The sequence below is a fragment of the Pagrus major genome, chromosome 23 (genome assembly GCF_040436345.1).
Source record: "Pagrus major chromosome 23, Pma_NU_1.0".
Classification (NCBI taxonomy): domain Eukaryota; kingdom Metazoa; phylum Chordata; class Actinopteri; order Spariformes; family Sparidae; genus Pagrus; species Pagrus major.
Genome location: NC_133237.1, coordinates 6,230,129 through 6,249,680, shown reverse-complemented (window position 1 = coordinate 6,249,680; position 19,552 = coordinate 6,230,129). Strand labels below are relative to the sequence as shown.

At 43.5% G+C, this 19,552-nt stretch overlaps 1 protein-coding gene across 1 annotated transcript in view; it reads left to right on the top strand.

Annotated features, from left to right (window-relative positions):
• The window catches only part of ntn1b (netrin 1b), a 43,384-nt gene extending 24,417 nt beyond the window's left edge, over window positions 1-18,967 (top strand). Inside the window, exons 2-6 of the mRNA XM_073494919.1 lie at window positions 1,234-1,422; window positions 6,580-6,729; window positions 8,884-8,937; window positions 11,153-11,227; window positions 18,648-18,967. Coding sequence (XP_073351020.1) covers window positions 1,234-1,422; window positions 6,580-6,729; window positions 8,884-8,937; window positions 11,153-11,227; window positions 18,648-18,967 — 788 coding nt within the window. The remainder of the gene's footprint in view (window positions 1-1,233; window positions 1,423-6,579; window positions 6,730-8,883; window positions 8,938-11,152; window positions 11,228-18,647) is intronic.
• Window positions 18,968-19,552: the final 585 nt, after the last annotated feature.

Here is a 19,552-nt window from a genome sequence, read left to right as displayed (position 1 = left end):
TAAAGTTACCTTGGGAGCATTTTATATCTTCAAATGTCCTCAGAGAAAGACGTGTGGTAGCCAACAAGAGCTAGCTAATAATGCTAACACTGTTTCCACACTTTCATACTGAGTAATGATCCAAGCGCAGCTTTGCTAGTTAGCTGGCTAGCTAGGAAAGCTAATTAATAGAGAGGCGTAGTTAATGTGTTTGCGTGCTGCTTCATGTCAGCAACTTGTTTATTCATAATCACTTTAACTCTAAGTTTGAAGATAAAAATGGTGAAGTATTTTGTAGTAGTAAGATTAGTTTTAATACTTTCTTTAATACTTTTATTAAGTTGTTAGTTCATTTAGGCCGACTTTTAAAAAAAAAAAAAACAATATACTCATGATTATTTATGTCTTTTTTATTCATTTAATATTGAACACTTCGGGCTTCCCTAACAGAAATCGCAGCCATGCATCAGTGCGTGAGGAATATGAACCTTTGGGTCAATATTAACAAGAGAAAATAGCAACGACAATAAATCACCAGTCTCTCAGAATGTGTGTGTGTGTGTCTGTGTGTGTGTGTGTGTGTGTGTGTGTGTGTGTGTGTGTGGGAGAGCGGAAGAAAGTTTTCCTGCCTGACATCACCAGGGGTCGGAGGTTAAATTCACAAGCAGGTGGCCGAGCGAAAGAGAGCCTGAACCAGGACGTTTCTTTTAGAGGCTCCATTATTCTCAGGCCAGACCAAAGCAGGCCAAGCCACGCCATCTGTTTCTATAACCTGTTGTCTGTCTTAACGTCACAAACTCACACCAGGAGATTCACATTTTGTCTTTTCATCTAAAAGCATTTTCTCAGGATCTCAACTGACTGCAGTTGGCTCTGAACCACAACTGCAAATTGGAGGGTCTGTAAATATTGTGTGTTGAGTTTGTTGCTGTCAGAAAACAAGCTCATATTTCCAAAATGTCAGCTTGGTCAGGAGCAAAGAAAAACAGCACTGTTTTGGAGCTGGATGACACTGCATTTGGTTTCATGAGTCGAAGAGTTTAGAGTTTCTCCGCTGACAGGGGGACTGAGTTACTATGCAACTGGAGGGAAAACATGAACATCAGCAAAACTGGAGTTACATGGTTTCCACATGGCAACCGTGCCACATGGAGTTGTTTAAATACTGAATGTATAATTTCGCTAAAAGGCATTATGACTAACTGATCTGCAAAATGTCACAATCTCACCCTCTCTCTCTCTCTTTCTCCCCAGCGTGCCACTGTAACCTGCACGCCCGTCGCTGCCGATTCAACATGGAGCTGTACAAGCTGTCAGGCCGCAGGAGCGGCGGCGTCTGTCTCAACTGTCGTCACAACACGGCGGGGCGCCACTGCCACTACTGCAAGGAGGGTTACTACAGGGACATGACCAAGTCCATCTCTCATCGGAGGGCTTGCAAAGGTAACAGGACGTGACGGAGGTTAGAGGTTTTAACATTATGTGTGCACAGTCGCCGCTGAAGTGTACTTCTTATTAAATAAAAGAATGTGGTTATAGATTCAACACTTTCCTCGAAAAGTCGGTTACAGTAATGTTTTAAACAGTAATGTGGAAAGTAACCAAGTAATGTACTATACAATTCTGACGTACTAATTCTTTACTTAACTTTACTTACACTGTAAAATCTGACAAAGTGACTTTACTTTAAACCTCAAAATAACCAAGTAAAGTAGACTAATAATATTAACTTGTTAAAACTCTTTAGCTTGTAAAACTTGAATATAATAACTAACTTAACTAGATGATTCTGAGGGAATCGGTTTTCTTACTTTTAAAAGTAATGTCAACTTCTATAGTTGTCAGGTAACCTAGTTTCTTAATTGGATGTACACTGTAACATACGCTGTAAGTTTAAGTTGTACAAGCTGAAAATCTTTAACAACTTAAAAATGATTATATCATATATTAGTCTCTTCTACTTGGTAATCGGTTTTCTAAGATCACCTTGTCAGTTTTTACAGTGTACGGTATCAATTTTTAGCAATTCCACCAAAGAAAAAAACAACAAAGATTAAAGAAACGTCCAAAATATGAACATAAAGTTGTCTTACAGAACCATATTTTTTATTCTTTCCTCTTCCATTAATCATCTCACAAACCCTTTGACTCCTCAGTTCATCCTCACCACCCTGCCATCAAAGAAAGCACACTTCAGGTATTAAAAGAATTCTTTAAAAAGTTGTGGAGCAAAGCGCCCACCTGTCTGGGTGTCTGTGAGCTGACCCGTGCCGCCTCCGAGCTATCTGAGGTCCTCCGTGGATCCCTGACAAGACAAGCATAACAAACAGAACCGAGGTGTGAGCTGATGCACCCAACAGACTAGTGGAAACAACTCGCTAATCGTCCCTCTCCCCTATTCAAACTCACGGCACACAGGTGTGAGCACATACGTCAGGTTTGAGAGCAGGCGGCCGAGGATTAATGTGCGGGGAGAACAAAAGCTGAGCTCCTTCTGTCTCGCAGCTCCTCGGGGAGTAAAGACAGGCTCCTGAGCAAACACACTGCTGTCACTCAGTCAGTCTGTCTACACACTCACTAGCAAAATATCCCATAAATGCACTAAATACTTGAGCATATCCGTGCCTGTCTCTGTCTGTGTGACAGTATGTTTGCGTACAAGCACTGACGAACATTAATGTTAATGACTGTTGTTGGGAAAGTCTGTTTATAGTCTGTTTAAAATGGGGAAAATTAACCTTAAACTTTTCATATGTTACTAAACAATATTGGATGTTGTTGTGCACTCACGTCCCAATTTCTTACCACATAATAATGACAAATGAGTGAGTCTGGGCAGACACACATATTGTGGTCTTGAGCAATACCCACCGCCGAGCTGTGATTGGCTGGTGACAGGGTGTCAGGATGCCTATCCTCTGGTGCCCCTATCCTTGGTACACCGCTGGCTGTTCAAACACAGGAACAGCAACATGATATTTCCGACTGCATGCCGCGACAGTCCTCCCCTCCTAATTCACTCTGACTCATTCAACTTTGCATGAAATGAAAGAGAAAACGCGGGCAACAGGGCCTGTTAAAGCATTTTTAGAGGGTTTTTTTTCTTTATATCAGAGACAGTCAGAGATCACTGTCAAACAGAGAGCTGGGATTCAACACAAGCTTCATAGATCATTTGTACTTCGCCGAAAAAACGACAAACGTTTCTTTGCAGCTTCGCTCTGCCAGCTTAAACATTTCACAAGCTATACTTTGGGAGTGGTTAGGTTCAGGGGGACGAAGCTGGGAGCAGGCCAGTGTAACACTTTGCCTAATGATGTTGCAACATCCATAGATCTCTGCAAAGTCTTTCCAAACAGCTGGATCAGTACCCTGAAAAGTTCAAGCCCCTCTTCCGATCCCCACATATACCCGGCTCGGTGCTCCGGGATCAAACCCAAACCGCCTGATTGCTGCCTCTCTCCTCAGGTGACAAAAGCAGGGTGATGTGACATCAGTTAGAAACCGCTATATTTATTGTTCAAATCAGCCAACCATCCCACTCTGCTGTTGTTGGACAGGAAACACAGCGCCGTGCCAGCACAGCCAGGAGGAAGTCTGCTTTCATTCCCCATTCCTTTACCCCCCCTCCCTCACCAGCACTCCACATCTCAACAAAATGTCCTCTCAACGATTTGCTTAATAGTAAGAAGTAAAATGGAAAAAATGGCTCCCGCGCACCATACAGCGCCTACATCTCCTGTGGCAGCGTGGAATGCCTCATGCTTTATTTCCCAGATTAACAACTTCACCCCTCATCAAGCGCAGTGTAAACACGGCTCTTGGAGAACCACAGTGCACGCCCCCCCGCCCCTAACAGTTTGTTTTTTTTCCCCCGTCCCCTCGTACGTTTGGCAGTCTGAGCCTTTAACTAGGCACAGCGATTCCACAGAGATGAAGCTGGTACATGGTTCGCTGCACCGCACTCCTCCGATCCCCCTCAGCGACCGTTGGGCTCCACAGGCCCCCCGCCACAGGTGGAAATTAATTAATGTGTCCAGCTTGCTGTGGTTTTGCATCAGGGGACTGCAGTGGTATGAAATACTGTCAGTCCACCTGTCAGTACCACAGCGTTCTTATATTTTATTGCTCAGAAACTTTATTCAGTCCATTTTGTGAAGAGTAAATCCAACAATTCGCAGCTTCTCAAAGGAGCAGTTTGACATTTTGAAAAATTGAATTATTTGCTTTTTGTGCCAAAAGATTGATGCCACTCTCATCTGTATGGTAAATATGAAGCTACAGCCAACAGATGTTTAGCTTAGCTCAGCACAAAGGCTGGAAATGAGGAAATAGCCAGCCTGGACCTGTCGGAAGGTAACAACAGTGATAGTTAAGTTCCTTGTAATAAGCATTAGTCAATAGGTATACGATACTTATGAACATGAATAAGACTATATAAATAAGACTATGTAAATTAAAGCATAATAAACACATTCATTGTCAGATTATAAGACAGTTACAAGCACAAATAAGTAACATGTTAGCAGTTTATAGCAGCTAAAGAATGGTAATTAATCATGAGTTTCTTATGAAGACATTAACTGAGTTACATATTACTGTATGTCAACAATTAACTAAACATTTTGCAGCAAGCGACAATAGTTCTTACTTAAAAAATACTTGCTCAAGTTAATAGATCCTTTATAATGTACTAGTTAACAGTTTACTATGATTTCTGCAGGTATCGGATCCAAAGTGAAAAACAAAAAAAATACTGAAATACTGAATTAACAAACAAACAATATAAGATGCAATTTTTTATTTTAATTAGATCATTTTCCTTAACTAAACATATGGAGTGAACCACACAACATACAGTTAAGTAAAGCTCTGTTCCAAGGCTGCATGCTTTAGTTATTTACATTGTGACCAGTGTCACTGTGTGTTACTCCTGCAGCAGGGGTGTGTCCAGAAGGCGGGTCTGGGGCAGCGCTGGCCATTCTTAAGTATGATTGGCTGCCTGCCCAGTGAGAGGCAGGACCTTAGTTTGGATGAGTTTAGTTGGACACACTCTGTTGTGTTTGTAATCTTTTAAATGCACCAATTGTAAGTCACTTCCGGTAAAAATCTAAGTTAATGTAATATTATGTAAACGAGACAGATATGAGAGATGTATCAATCTTCTTGTTTAGTTCTGCAAGAAAGCAAATGAGAGTATTTTTTAAAAATATCAAACCATCGCTTTAATAAGTAGGTATAGACTGCAACTTCATAATGTTGTTGCTCTGGTCGCACCCTAAAATATTCGTGAAAGCTTTAGAAGGTGATGCCCAGACATGAGTTTACTATCCGATTTTTATTTCATTGATTGTTGGTAGGTGAACACACCTCAGCAGCCAGACATTACTTGTTAGCAATGCTGATGCTATGATGTCACCGATCATTTTATTGCATTTTAAGTTTCCATTAAACACCTCATTTTTATGTCAAGATCTCACTCGTGTTTAATTCTCAAAGGAAATGACCTGGATCCCGAAAAATTTCACAGTTTAGTTTAATTTCAGCAACTGTGTGCGAAGCTTTTTTACAATACACATCGAGACGAAGGAAAACAAAGAAGTTAGATTTAATAAGCATCTTTTAATGCTCGTGAAGCTCCATAAATTCCAACTAAAAGCAACTCCAACCTCTTCTGGACCACTTCAAGCACATTTCAAATGACTCTGCTGGTACATCTAACACATGGAGGGCTAATAGGGACTCTGGGCTTCCACTTCAAACACTGGCTTTATGGTAAACGTTTGGCAGAGCGCACGCACACACACACACACACACACACACACACACACACACACACACACACACAGAGCAAGAGAGAGAGAGAGAGAATGAATTTCTCACATTTAACTTGCGATCCCCCTAACTAACAGCTTAAACAGACTTTGAAGTGAGTTCCACTCGTCCATTAATGGGAAACATTATTCAGGCGGTATTTGCAGGGAACTCTTTGCCCAACAGCTTTACATTGGAAACTCAATCTGAAGAGCACACAGTGTGTCTGATCACGACGGTGGAGAGGACACAAAGCCTGCTCTCAAGGAGCTCAAAGACACATTCGCTCCTAAACACACACACACACACACATACCGACATACATTTTGTGTTACACACAGTGGAGTGATACTGTGCGGAGAGAGGGAAATATAATTAATCAAGTTATTTACTCTTCTGCGTGCCTTCCAGAGCAGACCTAATGAAGAATCCTCAGCTCGTAATGGGTGGAGGGAAGCAGGGTAATTTGATTGAGGTTTTTTGCTGGTGCAAGGCCCAGTTCCCCATCTGTGATGGTCTGGAAGGAAAGCACAGCCTGCTCTAATGTGAATGATTCTCACAAGGTTTTACTGCGAAGATTACTTTTTATTGTATGGAATATGTAGAGTCAGCAGCAGAGGACAGACCAGAGACATGCTGCAGTCATTTGAAAGCTGATATTTGTTTTCTAACAGCACTGGTTTTGTAAACCACTCATGTTCGCATTTTTCACATTGCAAGTTGTTTACGCGGCTACAATGGAGCTTGATGTTGTCGTGCTTTTATATTTCTCCTCTCCCTCCACAGCATGTGATTGCCATCCAGTCGGAGCAGCAGGGAAGACGTGTAACCAGACAACAGGTCAATGCCCCTGCAAGGACGGAGTGACCGGGATCACCTGTAACCGCTGCGCCAAGGGCTACCAGCAGAGCCGCTCCCCCATCGCCCCCTGCATCAGTAAGTCCGACTTCTACCACCTCTGTATACAAAGACCGGATCCAGAGAATATTAATCTGTGTTCACTGCACAAACAACAACTTCCTTCAGGGCATCTGGTACATTGTCTTAGTGAGAACCACTTCAAATAGTTCACACAGTTTTATTCATGTTAACAAACCAGTAATATATGTTCTTCATGGATCAGTAATAATAAGCCTACCATAAGAAATCTTTTCGGTTGCCAAGTTGTGAAAAAAATCCATTTGGCTGGAGTGTATGCCTTTGTTTGACTGGCGCTTTGCCTCACCATGCTTGAAGACTTATTACTTGTTAGCTAAAGAATCAGTGCTACAAATGCAAGAGGCTCCAAATCTTAAAATTCTGGTAGCCTGCTGCTGAAAGCTAAACAGTTCAGCTAAAATAAAATATTTTAAACTTGATCAAGCTCAGTTGACCATGGTCACACACCAACACACACACTTAAGGACTCATCACACCAGAAGTGTTATTTATTACTGTATTGGAGCTGAGTGACGCAGCGACTACTTTTCTGGCCTTGTTTGCTATCCACTGCAGCTGCGACAGTGACAATCGTTCCTTCTTCTAACCCCTCTCCGTGTGGTTATGTTTATCATTTTACACCATGTTGTACAATAAAAAGTTATTAAAGAGGCCAAATAAAGTAAGCGTACACATTAGTTTAGGTTGGTCGCTAACAGGACAATAAGTTCCCACAGTTTACTCAAAGGATGTTGTACCATTGACTCCTGTCATTAACTCTCTGCAACCCAGTGCCCTTTTGAGAAGCAGTTTATTCTCTGACTTAGGAGGCTGAATAATAGTTGGTGGTGACGCACCGCAAATAAGCTACGATAGTGTCCTCCATTTTGGACTCTCCGGCTCTCTGGTCAACAGTGGAAAGCTTACCACCCTAGTTTTAATTCATTCAGATTTAAATCAGTGCATCTATTAAGTGCTTGGGATCCATTCAAATGAATTGAGGCTGATATTATTAGATGTTATAAATTGCTGATACGACAGTGTCTATATTTCAGCTAAATCCTCCTGTCCAAGCTGTGATACCTGGACTCTGTTAGCAAAAGCAAATCCTGATAAGTCCCTCCATATCTCAGGACGAGACCTGAAAAGGACAAGAGGACATGCTTGTTATGCATGAATGCATGGCTCTCACTCATCTTGTGTTATTTTTGAGATATTTTGGACAGATATTTTGGCTGTTTAAAGCAGAGCCTGGATAAACAGACCATTAGAGCTCGCCTAACATGGCCTTGTGTGCCTTCAGCACCATTAACAGTCCGTCTCACAATAAATCCCCAGAACGAGTCCAAGGGAATGATGGCTGATATGTTTATTGGCTGTATCTGCTGCCTGCAGATTCCAGGCCCTCGGCAATAAACGCCAACGCCTCACAGAAACAGAGATGGGTCGCTAGTAGCTGCTTAGCTAGGAGCATCAAGTAGCTGGCTGGCACGGACAGATAAGATAAGTGATGTCTGGCAGGACGTGTACACGCCACCAGTTGTCCACCCTGTTGCTCGGGTTGACATATCTGATAAAGTCTTGTGTGGAAATTGGACATGGTCTCCGTGGACTTCAGAGTGATGTGTTTGGCGAGGATCCACAACGATAATTTAAACCTGTGAACCTGCTGGAACAGGATTTCTTTAATTTTGTTGGGAAGCTAACAAATGTGGTGTAAAAGTTGGAGGAAGCGGGGCTCTTGAAGGGGAGAATATATTTGGTTTCTCGTATATTTTTTGAGATAATGTCTTTTGGTTTAATAGTAAGATATTAAATGTTTGTGATATCTAGCTCCCTGCCAGCTATGACTTTAACAAGACCGGCGGCCTTGGCTCTCTGCACTTACAACATACCACAATCAGGAGGGAGCGGAGCATTAATAGGAAACTCAGAGTCTTGATGCACATGTTTTAGCACATCTGTGTGTCAGAATCAGCTTTCATTAACAAGACATCCTGTTAAATCCATCCCTAAGTGTAATGCATATGGACTTTGAGGTTCTCACATGCTCTTCGGAGAATAACCAGGAAATTGAGCTACATTTATTCCTCATCACAATAAGTTTTATTCTGTGCGCATTATAAGGTGATGACATTGTAAAACCTGAATCTATTCCTCTCTGTGTCACAGAGATCCCAGTTGCATCTCCGACAGCATCTTACAGCAGCTACGAGGAGCCGTCAGGTCAGTAACACATCGTATATACTCTCATTAATATTGTAAATATTACATTTCTGAGTTTGAATTTCTCCTCCAAAACTACACAGTGCCCCTTTAAAGTCATATTTTTATGATATGTTCCAACTTCAAGCTCACCTGCACAATTAAGTGTTATTTCTCTTTTTATGTTTTTTTTATGTAACTGCTCCTTCATGCAAGTAACTGTACATTTCTCGCACATGCAAGTTTTTCCAGACGTTCACAGTCTCCCCCCCTCAACTAAACACAAGTCAGTGAGGTCTGACTGCCGCTGATGTAAACTCCAGATATTTTGCTAGTTCTCCCTGTGGCCTCGTTGCCTGTATTCCCAGCCTGCCCAGCAGCCTCCCCAGGGTTTCGGCCCTAATCTGATTACATGCTTCATTTGCACCAGTTTGTATTTCAATCTAGGCTGGCTGTGCCGACAGTGAAGCCCTGACCGACCCTATTGTTCATGTGCTCTGACATGGGTCTCCATGTTGGGCTGCTGACATTAGACGATGTGCAATAAAAATATTGACCTGCAGCTTTAGTGTAATTTCTGTATCTGTCTCTTACTGCCTGATTAGATTGACTATTCATAAATGAAATAAGACGGGAGCAAACAGGCTGTAAACCTGTTGCCTTGGCTGTTTAGGTATTTATTAAATTAGAGTAAATCAGTTTTTACCATGATAAAGGTTTAGTTAAATAGGCTGAGTCACCCCCGATCATCGATCAGTGTCTGATGAGAGTGGCGCCAGTGACTTCATTCAGCTTTGTTGTGAGTCCCACTTCCTACTATAGTGACTGCCGAGGCTGTGTGGAGTTTGGACTCCTGTCAGAAACTCCACACAGTCACCACCCTCCAAATTAGGAGCAGTGTGGTCCCCAGGGACCCCGCAGAATGAACGTGGCACTGCTGCAGAGACACACAAAGGGGGCGTTTGTCCTCGCAGCAGGAGATTGGACCTTAATGAGAGCTGCGGGTGTAATGGCCCAGTGCGGCGATTGCGCTAAGGGGCTAATGGGCAACGTCAGCTATCAAAGGGAGGTATGATAAAGGCCCCCAGGGGCCAGCGGGAGATAAAGAGGCCCCCCGCCCTCAGCACTTCATTTACATGGAAATCAGGCGTGCTCGATATGGACTCGTCAAATTCATTTACTTTGGGATTTCCTCTTTTCTTATTTCTCCCGCCAGCCGAGAAAGCAGCTCCGGCATTCCACCAGAAATGCTTTCTCTACATACATGAATTCGATCCTCATCCCACGTCCCAAACCGCTCTTTTTTTTTTTTTTTTTTTTTTTGAGAGGGAGGAGAGGGGCGTTTTTTTCTTCCTCAATCATTACCCAGGCAACCTCATTCACACGGAGTATAATGGGAAAGAAAGGGGAAGACTGGACAGAGGGCTGGAAGAAATAATGAAGTTTGTCCATATTCAGGCAAGCTGAAAGGTCCCCCCTCTCTCTCAACTGCCCCCTCCTTTCTCTCCAGACTGCCCAGCCCCGCTTTCCCACCCCCCCACCCCCCAGAAAAAGAGCACAAGGCTTATTGCTCTGGGAGAGGCGGAGAGGGAGGGGGGCAACACTCGGAGATGATCTGGTTCCAATTTGTGTCAGTCAGTGGAAAGCGTAGGGAACAAATGATTTCAATTTTCAGTTTGGCCTCTTGTCCCACCAACACCCCTCATTACAAAGGTACCTGGCGCAGTGACAGCACGACAGCAGTGGCCGTCGATAAAGCCCTTTGGCGAGCTAACCCAGGTGCACACACACTGGTGTAAAGGATATATCGCAAGGACATTAATCATAAGGCTTCCTGGGGACCACAGAACCTTTAGTCTCAGTTCTCATGTGGTTTAGATGCCGCTCAGGGTCCCCGCTAATTTTTGGTAGGTCACTAGCTAATTTTCCCCCGTGACCTTCTTTTGTGCCGGGCTGACCTCCGTCGCCCTCGGAGCGCAGACAATGCATGCCAGGACACTGACGAGGGAGCGGGCTGGAGTGGAAAAGTTGGGAGGAGTATAGTAGGAGTGTGTTGACGGACACAGGAGGATCTGTGTATGCCATAATCCATTTCACAGTGGCACTTTGAAGGCATCTCGGAGACTGTGGGGGCACAAATAGTGTGACACAAGGCACCACATTTAAAGACTGATGATTTAATAGCAGCCATCTAACTTTGACTCTGTCTTTCCCTCCCTTTACCTCTCTTTCCCAGATTGCGAATCTCACTGTAAAGCTTCCAAGGGAAAGATGAAGATCACCATGAAGAAGTACTGTAAAAAAGACTACGGTGAGTGAGTCCAATGTGCAGGAATGTGTGCCGCCAGACGTCAGCCAGCAGTCAAGAGGTCAGATGTCTCAATTAATCAGAGCCCGAGCAGAGCCAATCCACACCCTGGTTTCTGTGATGGCTTACTTAAACAGCCGGAGGCAGTGTCCTCGAATTCAGATCAATCTGAAAACATTTATTTTTTGTCTTTTGTGGGCTTCCACACACATCGGGCAGACAATTCCCATCCCTCAAAACGGAGGTTTTCAAAAATGTTCTCCAGAGTGGATAATTTTCTATGTCTGGATGGCAAAAACGGAGCCTTTCAAGACATTTGACTGTCAGCCAACGCTCTGTCGCTTGTAACTGCTCGTTCTGTATGCTGACACAGCTGATGTGATCACACAGAACAGGTGTTTTCATTGACATCTCTCTGATTTTCTGTCATCGAGTAACAGCAAGAGTATAACATTGAGTCAATTGAGGGGCTTTGTGCAGATGCAGCAGGTATCATTTAGCCTCGATCAAATTACTATTGAATGCCTGAACTGCCATACAGCAGTAGAAATATACTCCAGAGACAGGCCGGGCCATACACCTGTATTATGTGACCATTTATCTATTGTGAAACACAGATCATCGAGAAGGATGGAAGCAACAGAATGGAGCCAAGCCCCGCTGTGATCAAACACAATCCTAACTTATCTGTCAAAGTGATCTATAGATTTATAGTGTAGTCACATGCTCCTCAGATGGTCCCATGTCCAGAGTTGAAGAAACAAAGACGATGTGCTCTTAAACAAAGTGATCTTGTTCCAGATGTGTTGCTGCACCAGTAGATTCACTAAAACTACTAATATATCGCTTCACCTGATATATAACTTTTCTAACTAATCTAGGTCGCTTTACGTGGACAGTAAATAACAGTTACAACCTAGTACCATGTCTCAAATTACATGTGAGCGAAGAAGTTGACATGCAATACGTCAACCACACATTTACTTTCGTCCGCCATGTTTCTGTGTTCATGATGTCAAAGCCGGCACGTCCTGTACCAAAATGTCCGGCGACTTTCCAAGGTGATTTTCCAACTTGAGGGGGCGTTCATTTGGATTTTCCCAGCCGGCAACTCATTTTTCTCATTATCCCGACACCACATGAATGTACTATTAGCCACAGTCCTTACCAGATGTTCATGGTAAGGAGTGGGGTTGTTTGTTAACTGAAGCGAAGGAAAGAAAGAGTTTCCCAGTACAGCACTGTACTGTTTTGTAATTTTGTGAAAAAATACCTAAAAGTGTGATCAAGTGTGGATAGAACGTGGTTTGACGAGCAAACAGTGGTCAGGCATGTCTCAAAGGACAAGTTTGACCATTTGGAAAATACACTTATTTGATTTCTTGTCAAGAGTTAGATGAGAAGGTAGATACCACTCTCATGTCTGCCAGGTAGACATGTAGCTGGTGTCGGCAGCCACTTAACTTAGCTTAGCATAAAGACTGGAAACAGTTAGCCTGACTCTGACACGGTAACATAACGTGCTTAATAGTACCTCTAACACATTGTATTTGGTTTGTTTAAAGTACAAAAACTGAAGAGGAAAATGTCAATGTACCCTTTTACTGGCGTTATGTACCAGATGCAGTAACTTGGTCTCCTCTGGTTTCCTGGCCGAGAAATATAACGACATATAACGTGTTAGTTAGTGAGCTTGAGAGGGGCTGAAAGGTTGATTTTGTTACCTTTGGACAGAGCCAGGCTAGCTGTCTCCCCTTGTTTCCAGACGTTATGCTATGCTAAGCTAATCAACTGCTGGCTCCAGCTACATATTTACCGTACAGAGCTGAGAGTGGCATCGATTTTGCTATCTAACACTCAGCAAGAGAGCAAACACACATATTTCTCAAAGTGTTCCTTTAATGTACTGAGCAGCCTACACCGGAGCAACAACAGTTTGTTCCTGGCAGCTCACACAAATGAAATATGAACAAGCTGAATATTTCTTTAAGGTCTTTTTCCAAATTAACTTCACTAACTAACCGTAGAATGTGTAATTGCTATCCTCCAGTGAAAGCCTCTGCACCCCCTGGGTCGTGTCCGCTTCTCCCGCCCCGCAGCACCTCCTCTCTGGCCAGTCATAAAAGAGTCAAAGTGTGGATGTCTGAACTATGGTAAACACATGGTAGACTTGCACCCCTGTGGACACTGTAGAAGAGGAACAGACTGCAGGAGTAACGGTGGATAAGCTTTGTCCAGCACAGTCAGCCTGAGGCATTTGGCAAAAACCTTTAGCCGTTTTAGAGCAAATCCCAAACTGATAAGAGAAGCCAAAACACACAGCAAACACATTATGTTGTCACTGAATCCACAGAACAAGTGCTGCAGCTGAAACACATCTAACAGAGCCGCGGCAGGCAAATAAATATCATGTTACAGGTTCTGAAACAAAATAATTGGAACCACCAACAACTTAGCACAAGAAGGAAATCTGATGTTTTATGATTGATGATGCCGATCCATTATCCCTCAAACACAAACCACAACACTAGAGGAGCATCATACCTGTAATTCCAACCCAGGAGGATGCAGGGCTGCAACAGAGGCAGCAGCCGATTATTTTTTTTCATCGCACTGTCCCACTGTGTAGCTCTACTTTCACTCACATATCAAATGATCCGATCCGTTCTTTGGATTTTCTGCACCATTAATCATCTCAATATAATGCTTTATGTGTTATTGGTGGATCCACATCTGTAAACCACAGAGGCAAAAGAAAAACCCTTTGAGGCAGATCCAACGTGACACAGGATATACTCTCCTCTCAGCCAGGTTTTTGCAAGTATTGTATCCCCTCAGCACACAGTAAGGTTCAATCCATTTCCAATTTTCACCCCTACTCCTCGTCTTCAAGTGCTCCCTTGCCCCTCATTATAGAGTTACAGGCAGTAGAGGTGGAAATCTCCCTCTATGAAATGGGACAACTCTGCAAGACCTTCATGTGTCATCAGTAGTCTTCGATGGCAATTATGCAAACAGACGCGACTGGAAAAATCCATTATGCCTGCTTCTTACGTTACTGTGGCAATCCTGGGATGATGTCAATGCCATTCGCCATTTATCTGATTGAGACAGAAGAGCACTGATGCTCGTAATTCATTTACAACTTCACGCTATGATATCAAGTGATCAAATATAAAGGAACACGACTTCATTACCTGGTCACTAGCAGTGCTTCGTAGGCTAACACAGTAGTTTGTGCTAGTATCCTGCCATCTGCATTGATATTGGAGTAGCGGTACAAAGTGCAGCAACTTCACTGCTTTAGCTAAATTTCAGGCGTTAAAGATAAAATGTTAATTCCATGTTAAAATGCAGGCCTGTCATGCAAAAAAACCTGCACTAACAATGTAATGTTTATATAGACATTGTAGCATTTCCTGTAACTCAAATATTAGAAACAGCTGTTAACATATAGTTTGAATGCGCTGAGCAATAAAATGCTTCTTCTTTTTGGCGTCCAAATTGCTCCCACATTTACAACGTGACGCACATGAACACACCAAAATTGGAAAACAACTAAATGCAGCATAATACCAAAAACGATAGAGAGCTCTCATAAGCCTTGGTTTGCCTTCGATTGGAGGGCAATGTAGCCCGAACACTTCACCCTACCTCTCTAACCCTACAAGAATCGGGACACCCTAACCCTAGGAGTGAAAGTGATAGAGGCAAGGAATGTATTGGGATTGGGCCTAAAAGTGTACTTCTGGTCTTTCATGTTTTATTAATTTGTGCATTTATAAGTTATCATTAACTGCCATCACTATTAGCTCTGCTGGAACCCTGTCAGCTCCCTGAGTGTTAATTTCATTCAGAGATGACGAACTTGTCTCCCATTCAAAATCATCATCGGTGAAACTTCATCAGTCTGTCAGAAAAACATATACTTCATATACTTTAAACAGCCTCCAACTGAAAATTGGCCAAACGTATTTTATTCCCTCTTACAGCTGAGTAGACAGTAATTCAGGCCATTTGTTGCATTCTGCTGGGAAGCCAAACGCAGCCATTATTCATATTTCCAGTGACTTAAATCTTAATCGTCAGAGCTGAGACAGGCCCTGCATCTATAAATCAGTCAGTCTGATTCAAGCAAAGCGGGCGTTTCCTGTCGGTTTCCTCTGAAGTTCCTCTAAAAAAAGCCTGGAAGCAGATGATTCTGCCTGAACCGCGCTGAGGCAGTATGGCACACATCATTGCTTAGCATGCATTCCCCCTGCCTCTGTATAATTCATTTCTCAGGCCTGTCGCCTCGCTTTTGTGGGGCTTCAGAGTCTCTCCTCTGTTCTTCGGGGGGCCACAACCCCCATGTGTGAGTGGTGATGCAGGCCCCCGGGGGTCACGGGAAGGGGCCCTCTGTTTAAACACAGTTGTGCGCTCTGCCGGCGCCGAGCATTCCTCGGGGCACAAACAGGTGGTAAATTAGGCAGACGGTGACGGATTGCCACCCCGGAGAGAAAGAAATATGTTTTGTTTATTCAATTTTTGTTTTTCATCACTGCCGTAGCTAAGGAGACGGAGGACACAAAGGGATTATATTCTCGCCTGACACCCGCCTCTGCACACACGCACCCTCCCTCTCCCTGCCACCAGGAGGACAATGAATCAAAGGGCCGCGTGTTTACAGACGCTCCGGGATAGTGCTCAAAGACAGGGCCCCCCAGCCTCCATGGTCCCCCCTCTGCGTTCACCCAAGGGTAACAGGTCCCTGATCATTCACTCAGCTGATAACCAGAGGGGACAGGGGCCTCAGTGCGGTAATTAAGCGAGCTCTAATTTCATTAGCCCTTGCTTGTTGGTGGCATGCAGTGTCAAGCTGCAGCACACTGCCCAAAGAAGATAAACCCAGTGGGAAGTCTGGCTGTGAGGGAGGCTGGATTGGCAGCCATTGTGCAGGAGCGGGATCATCTCACACTTATCTCTTCTCTCTCACTGTCTGACGACTCAAACAGTGTCAGCACGCACTATTTTGTAATAGATTGTTTGACCCCGCGCTCTCAGTGTCTCTCTGGTGGCTACTTAGCTCAAACCAAGAGGCAGAAGGTGTGTGCGTGCGTGGATCTGTGTGTGTTTAAATACACGGCGCTGACTGAGAACATACTTGAAGAAGAAAGGAAAAGAGGTAGACCGAGCCAGGATGCTGTAACCGAGTCTCCTCCTCGGCCTGGAGAGGAGAGCGCTATCTCCGCTGGATTCTCACGCTGTGAAGTTGGATGGGGCTCTGGGAGCAGAACCCGGATAGCTCATGAGGTCGGAAACACATCCCGATTCTCCTGGAACTTTTTCTGTGGCTGGGAAGACAAATAGTGGCCCCTCCTCCCCCTCCTCTCACGCACCCTTTATGTGTCTGGATGAAGGAGAGGGCTGCAATGAATGGCAGGGCTGTGAGAGCTCGCTCTACTCAGCCCAACAAACCTTCTTTCTTCTGAAATTGTGTGCAATTTGCTCACACCATGCATTGACACACATACTCAAACACCCCGCTCCTCCGGTTCTCCTCATTCTTGGCAGCAGCAGGGGTCGACCGACGAACACCTAAAGTGATCATGTTCAGCCAGAGAGGCAAAGAAAGACTGACTTACCTCGAAATACATTTCAGATTTTATCATGACAAAGGTTGGTTGAAGCATTAGAGGCAGAAGATAAATATAAGATTCCTCACATGCGTATCCAACTGACTGTCTTTCCCATCGTCTGATCCAATCTTCTCCAGATTCGATTAGATCTCACAATTGTTAGCAAACCTCCCCCCCCCCCCCCCACCACACACTTAAACGTTAATAGCAAATTCCTAGCTAAACCCATGGGGTAAAGCACTTCACTTCAAGCACAGATTAGCTCTATCGCTGTTGAGCTGTTTGCCTCTTGTAGCAATCAGTGTGATGACGTAATAGCTGCTTCATCCGACAGAGAATCCGTGCAGGGGAGTTTCTTTACTCATTTCCTGGTATGAAAATTAAAGTGGTTTTCCAATAGTTACCAGGTTTAGCTTGATTTAGCCAGAGGTTGTTAATGTTCAGATGTTCCGAGTCCAGTTTAACACCTGATAGACCAATTGGAAATGATTTTGTTGAGAATTAAGTCCTATATTGTTAACAGATGTGCCATTTTTCTATAAAAATTCTCTTTTGGACATATGTTACCCAATATCACCTCTACTGTGAGCCTGGCCCCCCTTAGGATAAGTGTTTCTCTGCCCCTCACAGAGAAGTGTGCTTTCAGATGTTCTCCATCAGGAAGCGTTGTCTTCACACAGGGAGTGCTATGGCAACTGTTGCTGTAATAGGGAGAATGCTCAGGAGCACAACAAGGAGAGGGCAAAGGTCAGAGATGAAGGGAGGGACCAGTGACACGCAACAAAGTCAGAAATTTCTGGGTCATGTTTATACAGCAGGTTTTATTGGAGCTTTTATACAAAGTTGTATAAAAGTGTTGGCATCTGTCTGCTGCCTCACACAGATGCCAACACTTTAAAAGAGGAGGTGTTTCAGTTTATGTCTGATGTTCTCCGCAGCCCTGTCAGATGATTGCAAGTACCCCTTCATTACCATTACAGCTGATCCAAACGTGGTCTTTTAAACTGGTTTTAAAATGAATGTTATTTAACAGTTTTAATTATAAGTTGATATTATTACACATATTTTTTAAAGCCGTTTTTCTGTCAGTTTTTTTGCTATTTCAACTCTTTATTCTTTAACTTTTTTTTTACTAAACCTCTTTATCAATTACTTTTAGCTAGCTATCTTATACAGAAGGGCTACTTGTTGCTAACTGCTTCAACTGTTTGTCTATTACTATTAACTAAATATTTCGGCTTTTATCTTCCACTTTTAGCTAACTATTCCAACTAGGCTATTAATCCATTAGGCTACTTTTAGCTAAATATTTAAACTATTAATGCATGTACTTATAGCTGACTGCGTTTATTCCTTAGGCTAGCCTACTTTTAGCGAGGCTAACTAGGCTATTGATTCTTAACTTTAAGTTAACTAGGCCTCCATTACTTTTAGCTAACTATTTTATGCAGTAGGGCGACTTGTTGCTGATTTCTTCAACTGTTTTTCTATTTCTTAGCAAAAATATTTCAACTAGGCTATTTATTATTTTATATTTCAGCTATCTGCCTATTATTCATTACTTTTAGTTATTTCAGCAGTTTCCACATTAGCCTTCTTTTACCTAAATAGGTTTGCTAGTACTCTCAATTGTATTGTGGTGCTCAAATGTGACATCTGATTTACAATGTGGATATATTAACTGAGGTGAACATACTGTAGTATACCCAGGGGAACAAGGGGAGCAAGTATCCCTCCTTTGGACACTTACGATTGACTTTTTCATGCAGGTGATCTAACCCCAGCTTTTCCCTCTCCTCCACCAGCTGTCCAAGTCCACGTTCTAAAAGGAGACAAAGCAGGCGAGTGGTGGAAGTTCACCGTCAACATCATCTCTGTCTACAAGCAAGGTGAGCACCGCATCCGCCGCGGGGACCAGCTGCTGTGGGTGCGCGCCAAGGACGTGGCCTGCAAATGCCCAAAGATCAAGCCCGGGAGGAAGTACCTGCTCCTGGGCACAGACGACGATTCCCCCGGGCAGAGCGGCGTGGTGGCGGACAAGGGAAGCCTGCTCATCCCTTGGAAGGACCTGTGGGGCCGCCGGCTGAGGAAGTTCCAACAGCGTGACAAGAGGGGAAAGTGCTAAAAGTCGCTGGAGAGGAGAGAGATTGAGGGAGAGGTGGAGGCAAAAGAACGTCTCCACTGGGAGGAACGCAAGGAAGAGGAGAGGATGAAAGAAAAAGAAAAAAATAAACTGGAAGAGTATAAGATAGAACGACACAGGTGAAAAGTAGGAGAGATGGGGGAATGACTGAGTGCTGCTGCTCTGAGTTGGAGCGAAGAGTTTAGTGTTTTTTAGGAACTTTTGTGAAGGAGCTCATTCTACAGTTGTTCTGTCTCTGTTTGTCTTTCAAGGTTTGTTTTGTTGTGTAATTGCAGAGTTTGCACCTAATGTTACAGATATGTCACATCCTGACTATTTTACCCATGATGCCCTTGTTGTTGTTTTTTTACAGGCCCTCGTTCAGTTGTTTTACAGAGCAATGTGTCTACTGTATCACCCTTTTGTCTTTTAAGAGGATCTCTTTCCACTGTGCTGTGTGAAGCATTATCCTGTTAAATGAAGAGACACTGCCACTCATGTACGCGTGATACGTCGCTTATGTAACCTGCCAAACTTTGGATAAACTTTTCAACAGCTGAAAGTGAAAAATTGTGAAATTACTCATAA